This window comes from Chroicocephalus ridibundus, chromosome 5, assembly GCF_963924245.1.
Source record: "Chroicocephalus ridibundus chromosome 5, bChrRid1.1, whole genome shotgun sequence".
NCBI lineage: Eukaryota > Metazoa > Chordata > Aves > Charadriiformes > Laridae > Chroicocephalus > Chroicocephalus ridibundus.
This window is the reverse complement of record NC_086288.1, coordinates 27,293,377-27,318,083: the sequence shown is the minus strand read 5'-3', so window position 1 is coordinate 27,318,083 and position 24,707 is coordinate 27,293,377. Positions and strand designations below refer to the sequence as shown.

General features: G+C 37.0%; 1 protein-coding gene across 3 annotated transcripts in view; it reads left to right on the top strand.

Moving 5' to 3' along the window:
* The window catches only part of GSTCD (glutathione S-transferase C-terminal domain containing), a 72,893-nt gene that overhangs the window by 41,803 nt on the left and 6,383 nt on the right, over positions 1–24,707 (top strand). For all 3 annotated transcript variants that reach the window (XM_063336870.1, XM_063336871.1, XM_063336872.1), the window contains 6 exons: positions 10,030–10,145; positions 10,360–10,404; positions 10,819–10,947; positions 16,627–16,760; positions 18,548–18,578; positions 22,203–22,272. In XM_063336870.1, coding sequence (XP_063192940.1) covers positions 10,030–10,145; positions 10,360–10,404; positions 10,819–10,947; positions 16,627–16,760; positions 18,548–18,578; positions 22,203–22,272 — 525 coding nt within the window. The remainder of the gene's footprint in view (positions 1–10,029; positions 10,146–10,359; positions 10,405–10,818; positions 10,948–16,626; positions 16,761–18,547; positions 18,579–22,202; positions 22,273–24,707) is intronic.

Below are 24,707 nucleotides of genomic sequence, written 5' to 3'. Positions count from 1 at the left end.
GCTTGTAGCTTACTCATTTTGTGTTCTTAGTATGAGAATGCACAGGAGGGAAAAGACTATGGAAAGAGAAATGCTAATTGAAAATAACTTTTTTTAAAATCTGTCATATGTACTACTTATAACAAAATTTATTTATTATAGAATGCAATTCTGGAGGCTATACATTATACAAACATTAATGCTGATCATCAGCATTTACAGCGGTGGACTGATAACCTGGCAGAAACAGATACTGACCTTCAGCATCAGAGACTAAAAGAGCACTTATCTAAAGCTGGTGACTCACTTGAAAACTGTATAGAAAACATCCCAGTTAACTAGGTATTCGAAGGAATTAATTGTGTTTACTGTCTAAACTGCAATTCATTTTGATGCCCCCCCGCCCCCAACTTTGCTAAGAAAATTAATTAGAAAAAAAAGAAATGAAAGGAAAACAGTTAAGTCGTCAAGCCGTTACTATTACTGAATTGAAACCTTATGATGGAGTCAGGTAATTCCTATATTCCCTATGAACTCTTGAATGTTTTTTCAGCCCTTTTAACTAACATGAACCACATGGATACCAGAGATCCTTATTTAATACAGTAAAATTGATTGACTTGATTAAAATTTTCATAAACTTGAGATTCATACAGGATCAAGCTGAAAGTGCTGTGATAATTGCAGCGTAGATCAGACAAGATAGAAATCTGTAACCTTGACCTTTCTATGTGCAACTAGAAGGACTTTGTTTGGAAGTTGTGTCCAGCTGTTGTGAAATTATGTGGTTATTTGCATATTAAAATGTCAATAAATTATGAATTGGTCATCAAACTTTTTGCAGTGTGAGATTTAATTTTTGTAATGACTGAAGTGCAGGATGAAATTTGATTTCATCAGAGTAAGTGGTTTGGAGGGTTTCCTCCAGCCGTTAACCTTTGTACAGTAAACAGACATGAGGTGTAAAGTTAAGCAGAAAGTACTGCTGTTTGTCCAGCAGCCAGCTGTTCAGTTGCTTGACACATAAGGGCCAAATGAATCATGTCTGTCTTTTAAGCCAGCTTTTCCTGTTTCTGAATTATTAGTTCAGGCTCTCTCACTCTTACTGATAAGCAAATCAGAGACAGAATCATCCAAATTATTAATATACTTAATATTTAAAATTTTTTTGCTTATTTAAAGGCTGTGGTGGGAATTAATGTGATGATGCATATCAGAAGGTGTCTTTCCATTTTTCCTTCAGCTAGTTGTGATTCCCTACTCCTTACTCTACAGAGGCATTTAGCTCTTACCTTTTCCTTAACAATCAGTTATAGGTACTCTGCATAAGGAGCTCAGAAAGGGAAATCTGCTATGTTCCTGCAGGCACTGTGAATAGGTGGCCTCTTAACTACTGAGAATTGGTCCCCTGGAGACAAGATCCTGCTGAACAGCTGTCAGCGTGAATGACGAGGGCTTCTGGCCTTGTTTGGACCTCGGCAGGGGCCCATCTCTGGTTCCTGCTGGGGAACGAGCTCTCCTGTTTCTGCAAGAGACAACCACTCCTAGCTCCTGGTGAGCACTGAATGCAGCAGGAATTCGCTGTTCCCCTTTCTCAGCAGCACAGTAGCTGTCAATCAGTATATTAGGCTTGTGAAAGGTAAAGAAACCATTTGATTCTTATTTCATTGTCAGGCAGTGACATCTTCATCTGAAGAAATTTTGCAGAAAGTGAGCAGCCCCTACCTCACAAGCCTGGATGTTGCTGAAATTTGGTATAATATTGTAGATAGGTAAAACAGCGCACCTTTTGGGGTTGGAGACCTTTTTCCATATTTAGCGCAGCAGAAGTTGCTTTTCCCTTTCCTTTATTCTTCCCCAAAAGTTTTATTGTCTTTCACTGTTTAAGGTTTGTATTGATGTGCTTTCCTCCTCACATCTTAATCAGATGTTCTGCTGTAAGTGATAGATGGGTTTGGGCACATAAGGAGTGGAAGATAAAGGCAAAAAGCAACAGAGGAGGTAAAGTGAGGACAGAAGATGTAAATTTAAAGAAACACCGCTGCTGTAAAGCTGTTACAAATCTCTCTGCTGTACTGTGTTTGCTCTGACACCTGCTCTTTGAGCAAGACATTTAGCACTCTTAGTACCTGTAACATATCCATTTGTAGACTCATAAGATAATTTAGGTTGGAAGGGACCTCAGGTGGTCATGTAGTCCAGTAGGGTAAGTTATGAGGTCCTGCAGCTGCTCATGAGTTCTGAACACGTTGACTTCTTTATGGCATCTTGACCCTAAAGAAATAAAGATAAGGGAGAAAGGTGAAGAAAAAAAGAGAGAGGAGTGCGAGAGAGGCAGCATATGAATAAATGAGAAAAAGAAGGGTAAATGCGATGTGTGGTTTTTTTTTTTTTTCCTCACAGTTCTGTCATGACACAGCGTTTGATATCTTCCTTGAAATCCCATGATCGTATAATATTGCCTGCTTTCATTTTAAAACAAAGCAATTCCCTAATCTTTGGGATTCTGGAAAAATAGCTTGAAAATATGAATCTCAAAGGCTTCAGAGTGAAAAGAAGGACGAACAGACATTGTCAGTTAGTTTAAATGTGTAATAGCTCAGAATTTTGGTACTGATGTAGTGTTTTGTGAGAGGTGCTGGTACATGATTTTTCTAAAGATTGCTGTTGTCAATATTATAATGTGAAAAACTTAGGTGAGCATGGCTCTAACAAGTACATGCTAGTGTGGATAACACTCATTAATTTTGAGTACTTATAGAGGCTTCATAATCTAGTACAAAAAACCTTAAAAATAGTGTAAATACTAGATTAGATGTGTGAAAATGATGTTAGCTGTTTGTGTCTGGATTGCTTTTTGTTGAATATTCAGAAGATGGGTTTTGAAGATGAGCAATTGGAAAAAAAAACCCAAAAACTTTTAGAAGTAGAACGTAGTTACATTCAGGGGGAGCCCAGCATTAATTTTCATTGCTTTTTACTGGCTTTTGTTGATCTTTTTTAAAGATGACTTAATCATTTTTTGCTTAAAATCCTCTAATACAAAAAAGGGAAGCAGGCCAGATTCCTGCTTAGGTTGTCAAAGGTCAGTTTTCATAGCTGTTTGACCTTTTTAGACTACACCAAAGCAGTGTATGTGAGATGAAGGTTTGGGGTTTTTTATGCCTGAAGTAATAAAGCTAGTTTGCAAAGCTTGCCTTAATAAGTAGCAGATTGTTTAGTAGGATCAGGAGGGACTCCTATTTAAAAAAGACAATAAAATGTGCTCGTGGAGTTCAGTTGTCTTTCCTGTCCTTTTTATTATTGCCCTATATCTATAGATTTTAAACCATGCATTGTAGCATTCTCTTCTCCTACTCCCTTGACTGTAGCTAAAATATCACCGCATTTGATCACAAAAGCCTTTATATAGTAAAAAATAATACACGCTCTGAGGATTTCTTTCCTGGGCTTATCTGTTGACTGAAAGTGCATGCTATACAGAATGCTAGTTTATAGTTTATATAATAGTATATAGTTTATATGTTTGTGTTGGTTTTTTTTCTCTCTCCCACCCCCCCAAAATGCTAAGGCTGTTATTTCATATGTGTGCACATTAGTAATTTCATGAATGCTGTTAGTTGTCTTTGACTTGCCAGAAACATTCAAGTGCGCAAAGTCCAGTCTTTGCAGAATGGAGTCCGATGCATTCTGAACTGCAGAGCAGCTGTGTATTCTTCGCTGTAATGAGGCTCCGGGCAACAAATGTTGGCTTTTGTCAACCCATTTGTTAGTTACAGCCTCCTTAGAGGTTAGTTAAAAAGCAAACTAACGTAAACCAACACAACTTTCCTGAAAATCTGATTATTGTTGTGATGAGGCACAAACAAACAATGAAAATATCCAGTGATCTGATAGGAAAGGGTAAATAGACTCTATGCCAAGACAACTTAATAGCAATTTTCTTCATTTGATAGGGTTGGCTACTTTTAGAAATACATGAAACTGTAGAATTGGTGTATGTACCTTTTACCTCTTTTAAAAAGTAAGCATTTATGTGCACTTTTACCAACGAGTAAAGGCACCTGGAGTGTTTCCAAACCTCATAGTTCCAGAATATGTTTTGATAAACATCCACTCGGGGGGGTGGGGGTGGTGTGCCTTCCCCTGAACTGTTCACATAAATGTGGCTGCTGATTACTTCTATTCATACAAATACACTCTGGGCAGCAGGATGTCTTTCTGTCTGCTTCAGACAGGCATATTATAATCCAAATTATTTTATAAAATGTTAACAGTAAAAATAGGAAAATGAGGTTTTCTTCATGGCAACCTGATCTAAAAACAGTGTTTTCCCTGAATCTTTAGCTCTTACTTTTGTTCTCCAAGAGTGAATGGAGAGAGAGCTTAAAAAGTGGATGAGGTGAGGTGTAGAGAACAGTAATAACAGCACAGTTTATCAGCTAATGTTGCTGGTCTTTATTACTCACTTGCTCTGTTTTGCTTATGTCTGTGATAAAGTAAGATATTTCATTATACGATTAATGCATTAAAATTCTGACGCAGAAGTAATGAAATATTTATACAATTGGAACTAGATTTTTTTTTTTAATTTGACACAACTCAGTTACTTTTGAAATTAAACCAGTGGGAATTTCCAGTCCCGATACAGGATGTGGTCAGACTTCTCTCTCAACGGCCCCACTTTCTTTTCTGGGTCCCCCACTTTGAGTTATACCCAAGTGTGAAAACCACAAACACAGCATTTGCTGTATTGAATTTAAGTACTGCTCAAAAAAGATAATCATCTATTTACCTGATCAAAGTTGCCTCCTTCCTTTGTTATGAAAGTGGGGTGAGAGGGAGAGGAGGACTGAGATACGCTTGCCTCTCACATACCTTTTGGGTAAGTTTGCTGTTTGATGCAGTGTGTATTTCAGACTGCGATTCAGCTGGGTCTTTACCATGCCGTACTTGTAGATGATACTGAGACTGGCTGGCCCATCTCCTGCTACTGCTCTCTCCTCTGGTTTGGTCATGGAATAAGAGTAGGAAACAGAAGTGGCTGAAAGCTAACAGTTCCCTTCTTGGATAGGAGGGGAAGAGAGACAGGTCAGTGCAGTGAAAGGGGGCAGCTGGAAGGTGGCCCCAGGCTGGAGAAGGGGAAGGCAGATGTTCAGCTTTCAGCATGGGCCCACACAGAGTGATTAAAGCAGCTAAAGTCAAAGAAGAATATTGTTCAAGTAACCAAGGTGACCACTGGGCCATAGCAAAGTTACTGTCCTTGCTAATGGTATTTACTGCAAGATTTGGCAGAGTTCTTTACAAGAAGGTAGTATTATTATTTCTGATTAGTAAGAACATTTCTTTGTAAATAAATGTCAGCTGAGCTGGCATCCTTCATCTGTTTGAATTATGCTTTTTCTAGCAGTTGCATGGGAACCACTGTACAGCTATATTAATCTGACAAATACTATATTTAAAAAGACATCTATAGTGCAAAACCACAACAACCACCCCCAAAACAAAGAAACAAAGAACCCCCCCATGGCCCAACAGATATCAAAAATAGTGTAGCAGGAGTTAACATCATCAAAGAGAAGGAAATATGAGCTGAGTATTAAGAAATAATTAGAATATGCTGAATTATAAGGAACTACAAGGGGGAAAAAACACATTGATTTCAGAAAAATGTGTTCAGCTTAGTATAAAATAATAAAACTATCTCTTTTGGCTTTTGCTTTATAGTCACTGAGCCTTTTTGCTATACTAAGATTAAATCAATATAGCAAAAAATATTCTCTACCTAAATTTCCATGAAAAGCAGACTCACATTATCATTTGAATTACTTAGATGAGGCTTATGGAAAACCTAATAATAAGATATTTGCGCTAAAACAATAGAAGTATGCAATTCTGCCATAAAATATTCCTTCTGGAATAGGACAATGCAGGTATCGTGTGTTATATTTAAGTTTTGGTAGTTGTGTGTTCTGTTGTATTGTGTTGTGACTGTTACGACTTCAAAGTTAAATAGGGTTAAAGTCTTAGAGATGGTATTTTGGTTTTGCTTATTTAAGGAAACTTTAATCCCTTTTCAAGTTTAACTTGAGAAATATGGAAGTATGATTTGAGGAATGAAGGATTATATGAACTTGAACACTGACAAAAGGCAATATAAAAATAAAGGGCTTTTTGCCTCCTGAAAAGTTACATTTCTTTGTGCCAAAATGAAAGACCTCTAAGTGCCACAGAGCTCTGCTTGACAAGGGCTGAATTAACAGTAATGTTAGATTCATGAAGCTAAATAAAATATTTTTGTTGTGACCATTAATTAAAATGAAAATGTTTCTGAGAGTGTATGGCAATCTGTCAGTTGGGTTCTTAGGAAAGGAGCAAAGCATTTTGTGGTGACCTTTTCAGTGTATTGTAGGAAAAGGTTACATTCTTCAAGGTTTTGCCTTGTAGGGCTAAATTTGAAGCTACCTCCTCTCTTATTGTTCTTGAAGACAACAATTAGCATTGTTTACCATCACAGGGCTTGAGAAACGCAAAGTGAGCAGTAGTGGTTTTAGATGCAGAAGTTTTAGTTGAATCTATTGCCTATTTGCTGTAATGAAGGACTACTGTGCCCAGCTGTGCTAACTAACATTCTCTATGGGCTACATCACGGCTCGTTGTGTTTCCGTAATTCTAGCTACTGAGCTCAAAATATAGAAGTAGAACAGACGAAAGACCTATTGATTCAAGCTTGGTTTTCTCCATCTCTCAAGGGAATGTATAGAATCACAGAATGTGTTGGGTTGGAAGGGACCTTTAAAGGTCATGTAGTCCAACCCCCTGCAGTAAGCACGGACATCGTCAACTAGTTCGGGTTGCTCAGAGCCTCATCATCAAGCCTGGCCCTGAATGTCTCCAGGGATGGGGCCTCCACCACCTCTCTGGGCAACCTGTGCCAGTGTTTCACCACCCTCATTGTAAAGAAATTATTATTATTATTAATTATTATTAGTTGTTATTTATTGTCCGTACAGTAAGGGAAGATGAAACTTTGTTGGTAACCATGAAGAGTTAATTTTTAGGGAGTTTTTAAAGGCTATAGGCTAGTATTTTTTAAAAAGTATTTCTTATTAATTTAATACTCAGGAAGTTGACTAACCAAGTACTAAGTAGTGGATCTCTCGTTGCTGACAAAACCTGTTATCATTTTACTTTTTGATTTTTAATGACTTTAGGATCTATTTGCTGACTTTGCACAGTATGAAAATTTGATGGCATTGTTCAGGAGTTGCACTTGATAATAATAAATCCCAGACCTCTTGGGAAAACCTTAGGGTTGGGGAATAAGAGCAGAGAAGTTGGAAAGGGATGTAAGAGCATTTGCATGCATGGATTTTTGTGCTGTTTGTGGCTTGACAGGTGTGGTCTCTCCTTCAGTATTGTGCAGGAAAAAGGCTCAGGACATTTGTGCTATTGCCTGTTGAGAGACAGGAGTTGGAAACAAAATTGTTTGCCTGGTCCCTCTCATAATTACGACGATTGAAGTTGAAAGCGGATATAAGAGAGTGATACAATAGTTACCAGGGAAAAAAGCATTTACAACAAATCCCATTAAATTAATTGTGGCAGTTACTTAAGCTCAGGAAGCCTTGAATTCTTAGGGCTTTCCACCAAGAGAGCTTGCAGAGAAGCAACCCCTGTTAAAAATGAGTTACAGTATAAATAAAGCCACCAAAGTTTAGGAGGCAAATTTTGTTGTGTTCAAACCCATTTTGGAGAACAGAGCTGACCTTTTATCCTCACAGTGTATTTCTAACTAAGGGGTTTTGTGTGCTTTGACTGTCTTGAGGAGGTTAAAAAGGCGAGTCCATACTGAATCCTGTCAAACAAAAAACTCTGTGCTTTCATCATGCTTTTGCAAAGCCCGTTTTTCTGTTTTTTAGCTGAACCTGAAATGTTATCCAGTACTGATCAGGAGTTATGTCCCTGCTTCCTTCTTGCTATTTGTGCCTCCTGCTGCTGTCCACTAGTTCTGGACCTGCAATATCACAGGAGGCAGCTTATACCACAGTTAGAAGTGTGCCTGCACTTTATAGAGATAAGCCGAGCTGATTTTAAGCTGGTAGCTTGGGTTTTAGTCAGATAGGAGCTGAATAGGTTTTTGGAAGGCTAGCTTGCCCTAAACGCAGAGCTGTCCGTGTCCAAACTGGGTTGTTTAAAGCAGGCTCAGTTTTACCTCTTACGGCTGTGTAATCATAGTCAGATGTAGGTATTGTGTGTGGACAGCTTCTAGTGGGCTTCTAAGGAAGCTGTATGTGTTGGGAAGCCTGGACTTGCTTGGCTGCTCATTTGCTTATCAGATGAAAGAATTCAAACGTGACTCAGTTTCTTGCTGCCTCCATAAAAGGGAAAGGAATCTGGTCATTTTTTTGGAGCAACATCTATTTTATTAAGTACTTTATCAGGTAGAATTGAAATAATTGAAACAAAAACAATAAGATGTGTTGATTGATGAAAATAAATCCAAGCAGTAGCCTGTATTATGAAGATAAAAGTCCCTGTGAATTGTGCCCCTCTTGCCACAGCTGTATTTCAGGTGTGTGGGATATAGCAGACAAATATAAATTAGATTTCTTGACTCTTTTTATTTGTTACTTAGGTAACCTCCGTTAGATTAAAGGTATGTGCAGGACAACAGCTACTTTTTAAAACTCAAACAATCCTTTGTGATTGTGTGTGCATGTGTGTGCATACACATACATAGACACAGAGGATGTACTTGTGTGGTTTTTAGATATAGGATTTTCTAGGTAGTAATATCACAATACCTGTCTACCTAACAAATTATATGTTTGACCTCACAAGCTGAATTTCTAGCTCAAACACCATGACAGCACTGGATTTTGCACATGTGGGAATGCCTGCATCTCCCATTGGCTTCAGGTGGAACTGTAGGCGTTGAGAATTTGAACATTAGTTTATCAAATGGAAGCATGAAAATTAGAGATGAGCTATGGAGCAGTTCACATAGATATTTGGCATGCAAGGAGTTAGGGTTTCCAAGTATAGTTTTTCATAAAAGGTTTTTCTACACACATGAGAGGGATGATTTCTTAAAATGTATTTGTATTTTTACATGATGTGGTAAAAGTTGCGTATCCACAGTCCTTGTATACATTTTTGTCATTAGAAAGCTTTATTTTCTGGGTCTCTTCTTTGTGTTAACTTTCACAAAGTGTAAAAAATGTTTGATGTGTAACAGTGGTTTTATTTTTATAAAACGTACTATTTTATACTTACAAAGCTGATAAGAAGTGAGGAGGTTGTGTTCCGTCTCTTAATTTCCATTAAGAAATAGTACACATTTTAATATGTCACCATGCAGTTTAGCCACCTAGGAATATTTTTTAAAAACGTCATTACTCTGTTTTTTTTAAATGACCGTCAGTGCAATAACTGTGCAGAATGAACTCTGCACTACTTCCTCTGCCTTCTGAAAAGTGAAAAAAGTGAAAAAAACTGAAAGTTTTTCTCTTTTCTTTGCCCTGACAGTATAGAATGTAATGTCTTGAAAAGTGATTTTTTTTTCTCATACTACCCAGAGCAATGTAGTTATAATTTTATCTGACAAGTTTGTTGAATTTGATGGATTATTTGTAAAGTTGAATGTTATCTACAGTAAAATATAACAAAATATATACAAAGTAATACATTTTCAGAATAGTGATTTAAACAATAAACTGTATAATAAATGCAATTGATGATGATGATAATTGAATTGCTTTTGTAATATCCAGGAAGCTGGATTTGATTACCGTATATTAAGTTTATATGATTCTATTCCGAAGGATACATTAACAGCAACAAGTGGAAAGTGAATTTTTAAATATGCAAAAGTTTTAGGGAAAGCTCTACCAAATACTTGTGAGTTTAGCTCAAAGGGGATTCGATGCCCAAGTGTTCCAGCCAGTTTTTAGTCTCAGCCATAAATTTCATTTGCAATGCTTTGCTGTTACCATCAATGTTGAGAACTGCCGATAACTACTTAAGCATTTTTTCTGTCATCCCCAGGAAAGATGTCTAGAGACCGGGCTCTGAGGAAGCAGCAGCAATTGAATAATTTGGTAGCAGCGGTGACAAAGCTTGCTAAGCCTGGAGATGTGATTGTGGATTTTTGCAGTGGAGGGGTAATGTATATTTTTGTTTCCATGATGCATTTTCTTTCCACTTTCCTCTTTGCAGTTCTAGGTGGTTGCTGCCACGAAGTAAGGCAAAAGTACAAATGCTGAAATTTTATCTGCTTTCAAAGGTTCTGTCACTGGGTAGGGGTCATGTAATAGGTCAACAACAGGGAACACTGAAAACTGACTCAGATTTTGTTGTTTGTTTTTGTTTTCACAGGGCCACGTTGGAATTGTTCTTGCTCACATGATGCCGTCATGTCAGGTAATTTCTAAATAAAAAGTCCAGACAGTATGAGCTTTTGGTCTGTGATAAGCATCTCAAAAAGATGTGTATGGAGGGAGAATAAATGTGAAGACACAGTTGTCTCAGCAGGGGACTTAGATTTGAAACGTGCAAATTTTTAGCATAATCCCAACTGTGTGCAGTGCTTGCCTGAGTAAATAGAAGTTACAGGAAAATATGAAATATTTGCAAGCTGATTGATAGTGGCAAGTATTAAATACCTTCCATTGTTGTTGGGTTTCCTGCTAATTATTTTTTGGAGATCTCAGGCTCTGCCACAAGTATTTTAGAGGTTTTCTCAACTAAACTACTAAGTTTTGTGCTTGTTGGTAATGTTATACTTTGATTTCTCAATATTATTTTGCCTTACTTTCTGCTATGTATGAAATCTAGGTGGTCCTCATAGAAAATAAGGAGTTGTCTCTGATGCGTGCTAAAGACAGAAGTGATGAACTAGGTTTAAACAACATTTGGTTCATTCAAGCAAATTTGGACTATTTCAATGGCACATTTAACATTGGGGTAAGTGATTATAATTTTTCCACTTCAGAGTTTCAGTGCCTGGTTAATTATTTTTAAAACAACTGAAATATCTGAGAAAAGAAAATTCTGTATGTCCTTACAGACAGGTATTTTTGATGCTATGAGAAGCACCCTTGTTATATTAATCTGTATTAAGTTTGTTTTCTATTTATTATTTGTTGCAAATTGGCATGGCTCGTATATTACATGAATGAAGAAAGAAGTGTCTGCTCCAGTCAAACACAAAAATGCAAGAGCTGCCTGACCACGTTGAAGAAAAAATAGGGTAGATTCTTGGTTTAATCATGTTATTTTAAAGTCATTATTGTATGTACTCTGGAGAAGGTTTTGAAGATGGGAAGACTACTGTTGCTCAAATTAAACTTGAGTACAGTACAGTGATATCAGAAATACAGTTAGGTGACAGTAAAAGCATTTTAAGATAAAGCAAACAACTCAAGACTACACAGTGCAAAACTGAGAAGGAACTATCATGACAGTAAGGATATGCACGTTGTATTCATTGTGTAAAGTACACTCAAGCTATATTTATAAAGGCAGAATGATACCTCAATTTTGTGGGGCTTATGCTGAGCACTCCTATTGCAGTCAACAGGTGGTATTCTGACAGTTAACTCTACATGAGCAGACCCAAGCAGGAATCTGAGTTCTGCAGGAGCAAAGTAGGTGATTTGAATACCGATTCAAAGTATCTGTGTTAGACCTTGAAAGTAAATGATATGTGTTCTCCAGAATTGTGTAAGCCTAGTGAAAAGTAAGGCATAAATAGTCTTTTGTAACTCTGTAAAGATTCCTGTCTTTCAGTTTTATATTCTGCTAATAGAATATGAACTTTTGCAGCAAGCTTGAAGCTTTCAATGTGAGCCTGACTGTTCTTTAAATCACCCATCCAAGGGCCTGTTTTGGCTGTAGGTTAGGATGTTTAATGCTGAAAGTTTATGGTATGTGAACAGTGGTGTTTAGCTATTTGTTTGGTTTATTTAATAAAGGAAAAAAAATACAGTGCAGGAGAAAGAGGAGAGAATAAATTATTTGAGCCCAGGCCTTCCAAGTGTAAATTTCCAATTCTCTAGCTTTATTTTCTGTGCTACATTGTCATACAAATCCCAGTGGATGAACTAGAGATCTATTTCAAAAAATCAGGATCTCATAAATAATTTACTGAATTCTGTGTGTGAAATCTGTAATAGTTTTCCAGTGAAATGAGTCTCCAATTTTGTGATCATAAGAGTTCCTGTCTTCATTTTTTGGGGTCTATTTTTAAGGTTAATACTAAGTTAAATATCTCCATGGAGTTTTTATTTAATAAAAAAGTGTTACATTCTCTCTTTTAAGTTTTGTGACAAGGAAAATATTGAAGTATACGTCAGAAAAATTCACTTGGAAATTCTTCATTTCCAGGCCTGTGATTTCAGTTTCTTTGACTCGATTCTGTAGTCTATTCAACAGACAAACCTGGAGCTTTCCCTTTTTGGGACACCTGTATCAATCTCAACTTCATAATTAGTTTGTATCATACTGTGATTCACTCTTCAGGATTAGCTCATTAACTTGGAATTAACTTTGCTGTGCAGCCACATTTAAGATAGGAGCTGGGTGGTTTACTGACCAGTAGCACAAGTGCTTGGTGTGTTTGAAGGTAAATAATGTAAAGTTTATCTGCCTTTGTATCATTATGTCATAAACAAAGGTCTGATACAAAAATGACAATATAATATCATAATACATAGGTATGTACAAAGTTTGGCAATGAATCATTTCTAAACCCATCTTCTGAGGCTTGTAAAGCTATTCATTCATTGTATGACTTCACCATTTTCAGTAAAACAATACAGTGTAAATATGAGAGTGGACATGATGACAATAATTTCACTGGTTACAGTACTTGAAATTTTAAGAGGTATAGAAAAATGAACATGACAGAAGTCTTCATTTCTCTCCTTTTGGTATTAGTTTAAAACATGAATGCACTTTAGTTACCTTGATATCAAATCTGCACATTACTTCGCTATTTTCTTACCTGTTATCTGCCAGGAGTTGAAAAGATGGTTAAAAAAAAAGAAAGTATAATAGAATCATAGAATACCAAGTTGGAAGGGACCTCAAGGATCTTCTGGTCCAACCTTTCTGGCAAAAGCAGGGTCTAGACAAGATGGCCCAGCACCCTGTCCAGCTGAATTTTAAAGTGTCCGATATTGGGGAATCCACCACTTCCCTGGGGAGATTATTCCAATGGGTGATTATTCTCCTTGCGAAAAATTTTCCTCTTCTGTCCAATTGTAATCTCCCGAGGAGCAACTTGTACCCATTATGCTTTCTTTTCCATGTGATTCCCTGTAAAAAGGGAGTCTCCACCTTCTTTGTAGCCACGCTTTTAAATACTGGAACATGGTGATGAGGTCTCCTCTAAGCCTTCTTTTCCCAAGGCTGAAAAAACATAGTTATCTCAGCCTTTCCTCATATGGCAGGCTTCCCTGTCCTTTGATTGTCTTTGTGTCCCTTCTCTGGACCTTGTCCAGTGACTACTTCCCTTTTGCTCTGCAAAAAAATTCTGCCCTTATGCATTGTTGGGGTAATTGAGATCAAGGTTCTGAAACCTTGTTGGGGCAATCCCAAGCACACATACAGATCAGGTGTAGAATTGAACTGAGAGGAACCCTGAGGAGAAGGACTTGGGGGTGTTGGTTGATGAGCCGGCAATGTGTGCTCACAGCCCAGAAAGCCAGCTGCATCAAAAGAAGTGTGGCCAGCAGGTCGAGGGAGGTGATTCTGCCCCTCTAGTCTGCTCTGGTGAGACCCCACCTGGAGTACTGCATCCAGCTCTGGGGCCCCCAACATAAGAAGGACACGGACTTGTTGGAGTGGGTCCAGAGGAGGGCCATGAGGATGATCTGAGGGCTGGAGCACCGTCTCTATGAAGACAGGCTGTGAGAGGGTTGGGGTTGTTCTGCCTGGAGAAGAGAAGGCTCCGGGGAGACCTTATATTGGTCTTACAGTAGTTAAAGAGGGGGCCTGCGGGAAAGATGGGGAGGGACTCCTTATCAGGGAGTGTAGCAATAGGACAAGGGGTAATGGTTTTAAACTGAAAGAGGGTAGATGTAGATTAGACATTAGGAAGAAATTTGTTACTGTGAGGGTGGTGAGACACTAGAACAGGTTGCTCAGAGAAGTTGTGGATGCCCCATCCCTGGAAGTGTTCAAGGCTTTGAGCAGCCTGGTCTAGTGGGAGGTGTCCCTGCCCATAGAATCATAGGGTTGGAAGGGACCTCTGGAGATCATCTAGTCCAACCCCCCTGCCAGAGCAGGGTCATCTTAGAGCAGGTTGCACAGGAACGTGTCCAGGTGGGCTTTGAACGTCTCCGGAGAAGGAGACTTCACCACCTCTCTGGGCAGCCTGTTCCAGTGCTCTGCCACCCTTGGGGTAAAGAAGTTCCTCCATGGCAGGGGGCTTGGAACTAGATGATCTCTATGGTCCCCTCCAACCCATTGTATGAAACAATGTGTTGAGTGCCAAACTTACTGGTACCTTGTAATATTTTATGTTGTAGTACAATGTCCAACCACAGTAAAGGATGTCAGTCTACAGGTGAAAGCTTCCAGATATTTGCATTTAGTGTTCATTTAGATGCCAACACCCAGAGGAGTCTTTGAGATCTTAGTTGTTTTTAATACTTACATAGTACTCATAGTATCTCAGCTAATTTGTGAGAACAAGTTGAAAAGTTTAAGTTTTGCTTGAGGGAGGAGGATGTTTTTGAGTGTGTTCTTTTCTTTTTAAGATCACTAAGGTGAACCTGAGGTTTCATGAAACATTCTTTTCCCTTCACTTCCTTGCACACTTGCCTGTGTGCATTAGGCTGTTCTGGGGAGTTGTAGCGCCGGAGGAGTGATACAGGGCAATGGTCTCACCCTGCTTTAGCTCTGTTGCTCTCTGCAGGGACCACTTTGTGTTCCTGTGTCTACAGACATATGGATTTGTGAACCGAATGCATTATCTGCATTAGTCCTCACTTTTTAATTTGTTTCAGATAGTGATTTTAATATATAGGACATCCTGAGAAAGCTTTGTCTTGAGTTTTATTTAGTTAAGTGATTTTTGACTTAACTAAATTGATTCTGAGAAACCCAAAGAAGAAATCAGTTGGTGTAAAAGTTCATATAGGTTCAGCAAAGCTACTGGTTTTATCCACTGCTGTCTTAAGGTCTGTTTTACAAACGTGCAAGCAAAGCAGAGGTCTCTGTTTTCTGCTTGGGTAGATGAGGAAGTAACTATAATTATATTCCATGATAATCTAATCGCTCTGATACTAAGAATCTATTTCTGATGTTTAAAGGAGTTTTATTTTTGTTGTTAAATTCAGACGAGCAGAAAACTTTAATTGTGTAATTATGTTCTTAATAATTTTTAATGTTCTGCTTGAGACAAGAATATTTGTTAGCATCTGTATGCAGTTATAGTTCAGTTGATGATTAATGGTATGTTCAGCTGAGCTTACATCAAGCAGTCTGCAAACAAAAAAGTCTTTGTTTTAACCTATATCGGAGAGCAAAGTTTTTATCTTCCAACTGCTATACCTTGAAAAACAGCTTTGAACCCTGAAATCTGAGCTTTGCATTTTTAAACTTTTTTCCTAAATTTACAGTGAAGGAAAAGAAAAAATACAATAAAGTTTTACAAAACTGCACTGCTGCAAAAAATTAAAAACGTGCCTCAAAAAGGTCCTTAATTTAATGAAAACAGAGCAATGTTTATGCACCAGACCTAGCCTTAGAGCAACTGAGTACATGGAAGAAGGCAGAGAAAGTAATGCTTTCATTTCCCTTGGCCCATTTGGTGTCATAGCTATTGAGGGGAGAGAGCTGCTTACCTTTCCTTGCAATATAATGAGTGCAGCGGTAACTTGCCTTTTTGTAGGAGACTGTGAAGAATTGGGTGCAACCTTGTGCATTGCCCAAACACACATCAATGCTGGCAGGTAGCTGTTGTGATTGAATGACATTCTAGTTTTAGCTTAAGAGCCCATCACTAAGCAAAAGAAAAAAAAGAATAAGGAGAAAAAAGGAAAAGGAGGGCAGGTCATATTTGATTCCACCCCCCAACCCCCCTGCATTGTTTATTTTCTAAAATTTTTACTCAATACTTTACAATCAAATGCTCAAAATTTACACATAAATGTTGTCCTTTAAATGTCACCTTCATGTATATCTGTTACTTCTGTTACCGCTAAGTTGAAATCCAGTTTTGAAATATTTCTTTGTATTTCAAAGTCCTTTTCGCTTGACGAAAACTTTTGACTAATGACCACAATAATTTTCCTTTTAATATTTTTATAGAGTTTTGTTTTTAATTTATTTGGTATCACAATGCAGCACACCTACCCTTTGAGTGCTTTTGGTGAGTGACCCTTGTTCAGTGTTGATGGTTCCCTTTTTAATGGAATGGGCCATACATTTCCCTCAGCGTAGATAGGAAGGAGAGGAAGGAGAAACTGAGGAATTAAGGACCAGACCTTTGGCATAACAGCTTTCATGGCAAAAACTTCCTCATATATTTAAGTAACTCAGTCAACCAAAAAAATACTGCAGCAGCACTGCATTTAAAATACTGCTATAAAGAATTTGCTTGTTTCTTTGTTTTTTGTATTTTTAACACCCTAGGTGGCTCTGCATGCATGTGGCGTGGCAACAGACATGGTGATCGAACACTGCATCAAGGCACGGGCAGCCTTTGTCATCTCCCCTTGTTGTTATGGCTTCATTCAGAACACAGTGAAGTTTAAATATCCACGAAGGTAAACTAAAGCTAACAAGATAAGCTTTAAAATAGCAACTTAAAAAAAGGAAGAAAATACCAAAAGAGTATAGAACTAATCAATTGAAGATCATTGCAAGGATTTAGGCTAAATTGGTTCACAGTTATAATGCAGCTGTTTCCTCCTGTTTCTCTTTGCAAACCCATCCTGAAAAGGAGACAGATTGGTAATTCCTGGGTTATTTTTTGTCTGGATTTATCTATTCATAGTTCAGAAGACTTTATACCATCAACATAGTAGATACAGTATGTGGGAATCTATGTAATATGCAGACCTTTTACCTTGAAATCACAAAGTTAATAGAAAACTCATGAAAATTACTGTAAGAAGGGGAATTGACATTTTAATGTTGGAGAAAGATGTAAGCAGTCAGCTTAAAGAAAAGGGTCTGCTTTATAGCATAGTTTACTGCTTGTGAAACTCTTCTGATTTATTCTCAAGCAGACAAGCTCTCCTGTATTTCAGGTCATATTTTTAATACTTTTTCAATGGCCTGTGTAGATATTTTGTTGTCTTCAAATCTGCCATGTTGGAGATATATAAATATTTTAGGGGTAAGAATTGTAATGCCTTTGATATATAAATAAAGTGGCAGAAGATAAGAGGCTAACAGCTTTCTGAGGCAGAACTAGATGGGGAAGAGGCCTTTTTTTTTTTCTTTTTTTTTTTTTTACAAAGTTGAGCTTTGCATTTTGGGTGTCGAAGATGAATCAGATTTAATTCTATTAGCAATTACAACATTTAACTCTACTACAAAGTACAACATTTGCTAAAATAAGAAACTGAAACATGTTGTCTTAAAAGGAATAAACGAGTGTAAAAACATCTTATGCATCCATGTTAAATATTTTTTCATATTTTTCTATAGTATTGAAGTGTGCTGTCACAGAAGTGTGTGGAGAATAAATATTTAGAATTTGTCAATTTGATAAACTTTGCATTTAACAGTGTATTCATAGTCAATTTGATTCTTCCATCTCTTTATGTGTGTCCCTTTTGTTGTACTGTGTTACAAGAGAAAACAAAGTATTCTTAAGGAAGAGGCAATAAAATTCTGTCTTCAAAAGTTAGCAGGCATGTAGCTTTCCTCTGTTGACTTGTTTTAAAATTGACTGCATACTGTTTAACTTTTGACCAGTTACGTTTTTAGATCATGAAGACTGGAAATGCTCGCTATGTTAGAAAACGTTTTGTTGCAGTAGATGCTGCAAGAATGTAAATTATGGTCTTGTGTTTGCTAAAATTATGATTCTAACATTGCAAGCCTGTGTAGAAAATTATCAACCCTAGCTCGAGCTACATTTCAGGGTTTGCTTTTTCTTCATTCTTTATTTGATACGATCATAAAACATGATAGCCTGCCCATATCCCCATATTGTCTGTGTTCTATACTCAATTCCATTGTAGAGCCACCATTTTGTGAAACAAAAAATATATGCATGTTTAGAGGCTGTGTACATGTAATATCAAGTATTTATGTGACAACGTGGAAATGCCAGTAAGTCTGTGTTAGCATTTATTATGATCTAAAGACAGAATTTTTGTGAATAATACAATTGGGGGAAAAAGAAAAGACAACAGCAAATATGCTTTTCCTTTCCTAGTTAACTGGAACTGTAATGGTTTCTGGGTTTTTTGAATGCCTTTCCGTAGGATACAGATACTGCTGTTTTGTTTAAAATGCGTTCAAGTATGTAATGATTGCTTCTGTTTTCCACCTCTGCTTTTTTAGATGTTAATTGATGTGGTCTATTTTTTTTTTTCAGTCATCAGTTCAAAGAAATTTTGTCTTACAAGGTATGTAAAAGGGTTGAGGGGAGAGAGGGTTATGTGCAGGTTCTTGGGTTTCACTGTGTCTTCTTATCAAATTAAATATAAGTGGTTATCTTTTAATTGCGAGGAGCAGCATGTGTTACGTGAAATGTTCATCAGTAGTGCAGATGTCATTGTGTTGCTTTCTCTCCACCATCCATTTTTGAAGGCTTTTTTCTTTAATAAAATTAAATAGTTTTTCCACAAAATACTGGTTTTTATCATAATGTATAAGTGAGCCATTCCTATGTAAGATACTTTGACATGTATCAGTTAACAATTACAGGATAGCAGTTTATTTAGATCTTAAATACAACTGTTTATACTGTGGAAATGTCTGATCATTTTTTAGGTAAAAATATTGCTTTTATAGATATTATTTTCTGATAAACATCAGATATGTACCAGAAAAATGGAAAGATTATCCTTTTTAATCCTCAACTAAGAGGGCATTTAAAAAATTCAGAAAATTTCCAGCCATCTTATATAGGGAAGTTCAGTTATCTGGTAACACACTAATCTTATCTTCATGACAGTCTGTTTTATGTACCCTTTGCTAATTCGTGTGGAAATAAATGTCCATAGATTGAGATGACAAAAGCAGCATGGTGGATTTGGACCTGCCATTATTTTTTCCCTTGATGAACATTCTTTTCAACACTTTTATGTGTTTCTAACACATAATCACAAAGAACTCATGTTTCAGTTCAGAAAAAGTTTATTTACTAACATCATATTAAAAGTAGACCTGTTGACAGTACAGAGGGAGATGGTGACAATTATAAAATCAAGGATGCCTAGATTAGGATAGTGTGTATAATCTCATTAAAAGTCAGTGAATTTTTTTCTTAATCTGTTAATCCTTAATAATTATCTGTTAATAAATGGAAATTTAAATCGCAGGGTTTGTCAACGCTGTAGAAGTTCTAGCATTTTATTCTTTGTGTTGCAGAGGGCACAGGGGTCAAGGACTAAAAAATATTCCTGCTCTTAATAACGTAAGAGTCTATACAAACGGTCTAGGATGGTTGGTGCCTCAAATAATCCTAGTTATAAATAACTTCTGTTATACAGCTAGCTATATGTGTTTTTATATTTCATATTAATAAATTGTTACAGGTTATTGGCTAGTAGTCAAAGTTGCCATGTGTTAGCCAGACATCTGTGTCACCCCCCTCCAGTTCCCATTTTAAATTAATTTCTCTTATCTTTCATTTTAGTGAGATCTAAAAAGACATCCAGAAGTCTGGCAATTCCAAAACCTTTTTGATGAGAACATTATGCTGTAATTCATTAGTTTATAGCTGCAAAGAATAAGGTTATGATAGCTGTAGATTTCTACCACGATACATTTTGAGACTATTTGTCAAGACGCTCTCCCTATAGGAGAACTGGAAAGTAAAACTGAATAACTTTGCACATACAGCTCTGAAAACTTAATAAGAATTGAAGGTATGGGTGTTCTAGTAAGCAATTTAACTGTTTATGCACACACAAGGTTTGGGAAGTTTGTAATTATTATCTTCATTATTTTAGAAATGCTTTTCTTCTTATTTCTGCCAACAAGGAATGTAAAAATTTAATGATTGTGTCAGGGGGAAACGATGTAGTCATAACTTGGGGTCTAGTTTAACTTTTTGGATCATCTCTGTAGGAAGCCAAGGCGTAAGAGTCAGTCTACATTTTCAGGTTGGCAAGGCTTGCCTTGGCTCTGGTCTAGTCGGATGAGCTGAGAACCTGATGTTGCAAAGAGATGGGTTGTGTTGGGTGCCTGAAGGCTGGTGAGGGGTTCTGTCCTAACGTGGATCTTCTCCCGCTGCTCTGTATCACTCTCTCTCTCCCCAGGCTCCCCAGAGATAACTGCTGCTTCTCTCCTAACAACAGCCACATTGCCTGTGGCTCCTCTTCTCCTCCTCCATTTTTCAGTAGTCACATCTGGGTTTAACGTTTTCAGCTCTTTAGTACTACAAAAATATTTGAACTGAACTTACTGGGCATAACATGTTTAAGTCCTAAACGTGTTATAATGTGTTCTCATTTTGCTTACATATTTCTTACGGAGCTGTGAGCTGAAAACCTTCATGTGAATGAGCTGTACTAGGGAACAAATATCCCTGCCTCAAGATACTGTAAATTTATTTAAATAAGTAACATTTGAGTATCAAGTAGTGGTAATATTTTATTTTATAATATCTAGGCAAACTTATTTGTGGTCAAGTGTCTATTAAATTTATTAATTGGTGGAGCGTACTGTGGAGAAAGTTACCATCTTGATTTAGTTATGAAGATGGGATTTCATTTGGGTTTTTTGTGAAATGAAGACTTATGGATGTTTATGTCTGGAGTAAAAAAATAAAGCTGGAGTAAGTATCCTTACTTCAGGATATTGAAGGAAGTTGAAGTATCCTCAGGTGAGGTTGCTCTCTCCATCTTTAAAATCGTCATTTTATATCAGGCAAGAATTAAAAAAAAAAAAAAAAAAAAATTCTTTTTGATACAAGACACGTGTCTTTTTTTTTTTTTTTCCAAAACTGTAGCTCTGGAAGCTTTGCTTAGCAGAGCACTTGTTGTTTCTTATTGTTGTTTCTGTTTTCTCCCCATGACCTTATAGGACAGTTGGGAATGTTGTACAATTCTAAAATGGTTCGGATTTATTCTGTCCTGTACTTAATCTTGCAACTGTCCCAAAGAGCACAGCTGTCATCAGAATATTAATTTCATTGCTACACCTTCAGAGCTTTTTGTTCTCGCCATCTGGATAACTTGTCTCCTTGGCTTGGCTGGTCATGCTGGCATAGGCGGTGTTTTTTGAAGGCAAACGGGGATGGGGTTCTGCCTGCTTGTGTAGTGATCTAAGCAGGGAGTGAGGTGGTGGGCTGACCCTCCACTGCACCGTACCCCTGCGTGACAAGGCAGGAAGAAATCAACAGCAGCTGTTGTAGAAGCCTTTGCAGAAACTTTGAGTGGAAAAGGGATAGTTTGAAAGTGAATTGTGCTCATTTTGAGGTAGGAAACTTTCCCATTCACAGCCAGGTATTTTTTGCCTTTGGGATCAATTTTACCTTCAGGATCTTTTGGGTTGATCCTGAATGGATTTGTCAGAGCAGAGGAAATTTGATCGACAAGGCAATTCTTCTGGGATTCAAAAATCACTGGTTGGGAGAAATGTGTAGTAGTTCAAATTACCTATTTAAGAATATTTTCTTTGTCTGGATGCAGAGCTGTGGCCCCATGATGACTGTGCTAAAAGAAGGCTGTGTTGCTCATCAGTATTGAAGGCAAAACTAATCTGCAGCATGTCTTTGAAGAATACTATATTGAATACATTGCATCCAATTAAACTCCTGCAGAGAATTAGAGAAATTTTAGCAAGAAACAAATACTCATGAGCAGAAATGTGGTCGTGGTTACTAACGCTAGATTTACATACATATTTACAAGTCAAAGCAGTATCAAAATTAGTATTTGCAGACAGATAACTTTTCTAGAAACATAGTCTTCAATATGATAATGGTTTCAATAGTTTTAAATATTTAATTAGATTTTTCTTATTTTATTTGGAAGAGGGAAATGCTACTGGACAAAATTTCTTTCCTTTTTTTTTTCTAGGAGCACATGATCCTTTGCAGATTTGCAGATCAGACAGCTGTTCAGCTTCCACCTGAACGCAGGCTAATAGGTAGGAATTTCTGCAGCTGTTGTGTAAACTATCTTAGTAATGTATTTACCTTGCTATATAAAGGAAGAGGTAGTACATTTTTAAAGAGGGCATTAAGTTACTGTCTTCATGTAATACTTGAAAAATTTTAGTTTCTTCACATTTTTCCTCTTGCTGTTCTGAACTATGGTACAGAAACTCTTTTCTTCTTTCAGAATTATCAATATGAGAGAGAGTGTTTGTATTTTACTGATTTTTGTTGCTTCACTTCTTTTTTTCCTCTCACCATTCTCTGAAAAGAATGAGATTTTTGTAAAGTTCACTAAAGTCCTGTTATTGCCAGTTTATCTTACATTAAAAGCACAGGCTATTGGTAGTAGTGACTTTCAGTGTGCGCCCCTTGTTCTGCTTGTAATCTCTGGTGATAACTCTCTCAGAAGGGCAAACATCTAATGACAGCTGGAAATAATAAGGCTAAATTACAGAGGTTGGGCTAGCTTTGGTACAGGCAGGCTTAAGAACATACAAACCTATTTGGCCACCTCATTATTAGGATCATCATACTAATTTTAGAAAAAAAAAAAAAAACCCAGAAAGTTTTCTGTGATTTTTTTTTTTTGAATAGTTAATAATATTTATAATTTGAAGACTTTGCCAAAAACAGAGTTTGGCTTACCCCTTTACCAGACCTCCCATTGTGGGGAAACTTATGTCACAGCTACAGCAGTGCATGACTCAATTTTTACCTTTCAGTAGTCAGTTTTGTTTCAAGTTTGTACTTTATTGCCTTTCTGAGGAAGAGCAGCTGCCTTCTTTTGGGACATTTCCATGCAGTTAATGGACAAAGTAAGTTGATCCCTAAGATTTTTGTTTCTTGGTCAGGTGTCAACGATTCTCAGGAAAAGAAATGCAAGAAACTATCAATAAGATAGTAGAAATTTCATTACTCAGAAGGACAGCAAAATACATAACACTTCAAATATTTGGAATAAGCAAAACCATTTCTTCATTATATGCAATATTCTAGTGTTCTTGGACTTATAAAAGGGTAGAATGTGGTCCCGACTGGTATTAATGTTCTAACGGAACCTATAAAGTATCTTCCAGGTCAGAAAAGACAGAAGGGGCTGGGAACTCTCCGGATATAACTGTGCATTTTGGCTTGCAAGAAACATTTTGAGAGTATATTAAAGTGGTAGAAGCAAATAATCATAATGTTTTTAGAAAGCTTCATTTGAAGAGCTCAAAGTATTTCCTACACTCACTGCACAAAAAGAAAATAATACAGATTCTGAGATAAAAGTATCTATTTTATAATAAATTTGTTAGGTCTTTTGCTAATATCACAATATTTGAAAAAAAAAAAACAAAACCAAAAGGGCAGTGTTCAATTAGCGGTGTAGCACCCCACATTGTGTCCTGCTGCTTACCAGGTGGACCAAAGATTGGAAAAGGACCCAAAAAAACTTTTTTGAAAGATTATAACTTTTATCTGTTCTCTGTCTCTGAAACTGCTTTTTTTCCCCCAAATTTAAGTTTTGTGTGCTTGCTCTAACAAAAAACCCAAACATAAATCTTATTCCTCTGCCTTCCACTACATCATTGCTTTTTCTATTTTAAAGAATGTTATTTTTTCTTTTAAGTTCCATGTGATACCAGTCTGTTTCAGTGAAGATCTTTCCCATTTCAGTGTTCTGTTTCAGCTTTGAAATTGGTTTTATGGGAATCTTGTTGGGCTACTTTTAAGTTTTGCTTGCAAATAATTGAAGGTTGAATTAGATCAGTGTTAAAGCCATGGCAAGATTTTTTTTTTTATTTAATTTTGTGCAATGCCTGATCAGGTATTGAGAAAACCGTAGATTTCATTTAATGAAAATATTCCTGAACAGGTGAAGACTTTTTCTTTTCTATTGTAAATGGCGGCAAAATGACTCATTCTGCCACTTTTTCAATATTTAAGGATTGCATTGTAAACTGTATTTTAGCAATTACCACCAAATTTATGCAGCTTCAGTGAAGTGACAAATCATTTTGTTTCATTACCTGTAAGCCTCTAAAGCACAAAGTACAGCATTCTGTATATGTCTGTCATGGCTGAAGCAACACATTTGTCAAAGGAGTTATCACCAATTTCTGTAGTATCTGTGAACGTAAAAATACACAGTTGAACCCAGTTCTGCTACACACAGCAATTCCCTCGTAAATGAACAAAGTTCTGTTTCTCATTTGCAATGAACATGTGTATTTTATTCGCTATATGGAGCAGGGGGACCTGAGTGCAAACATACTGAATGGTTTTGTGAACATTGCTACAGCACACCTGATTTATTCTGTCTGATCACAGAACTGCTCCATGTATTTCACACGGTCTTACTGAGAGCACCCAGGGAACCAGGCCCCAGTTGTGACAATCCCAACTCCCCCTTAATGTGTACACTTCAAATAATAATGATATT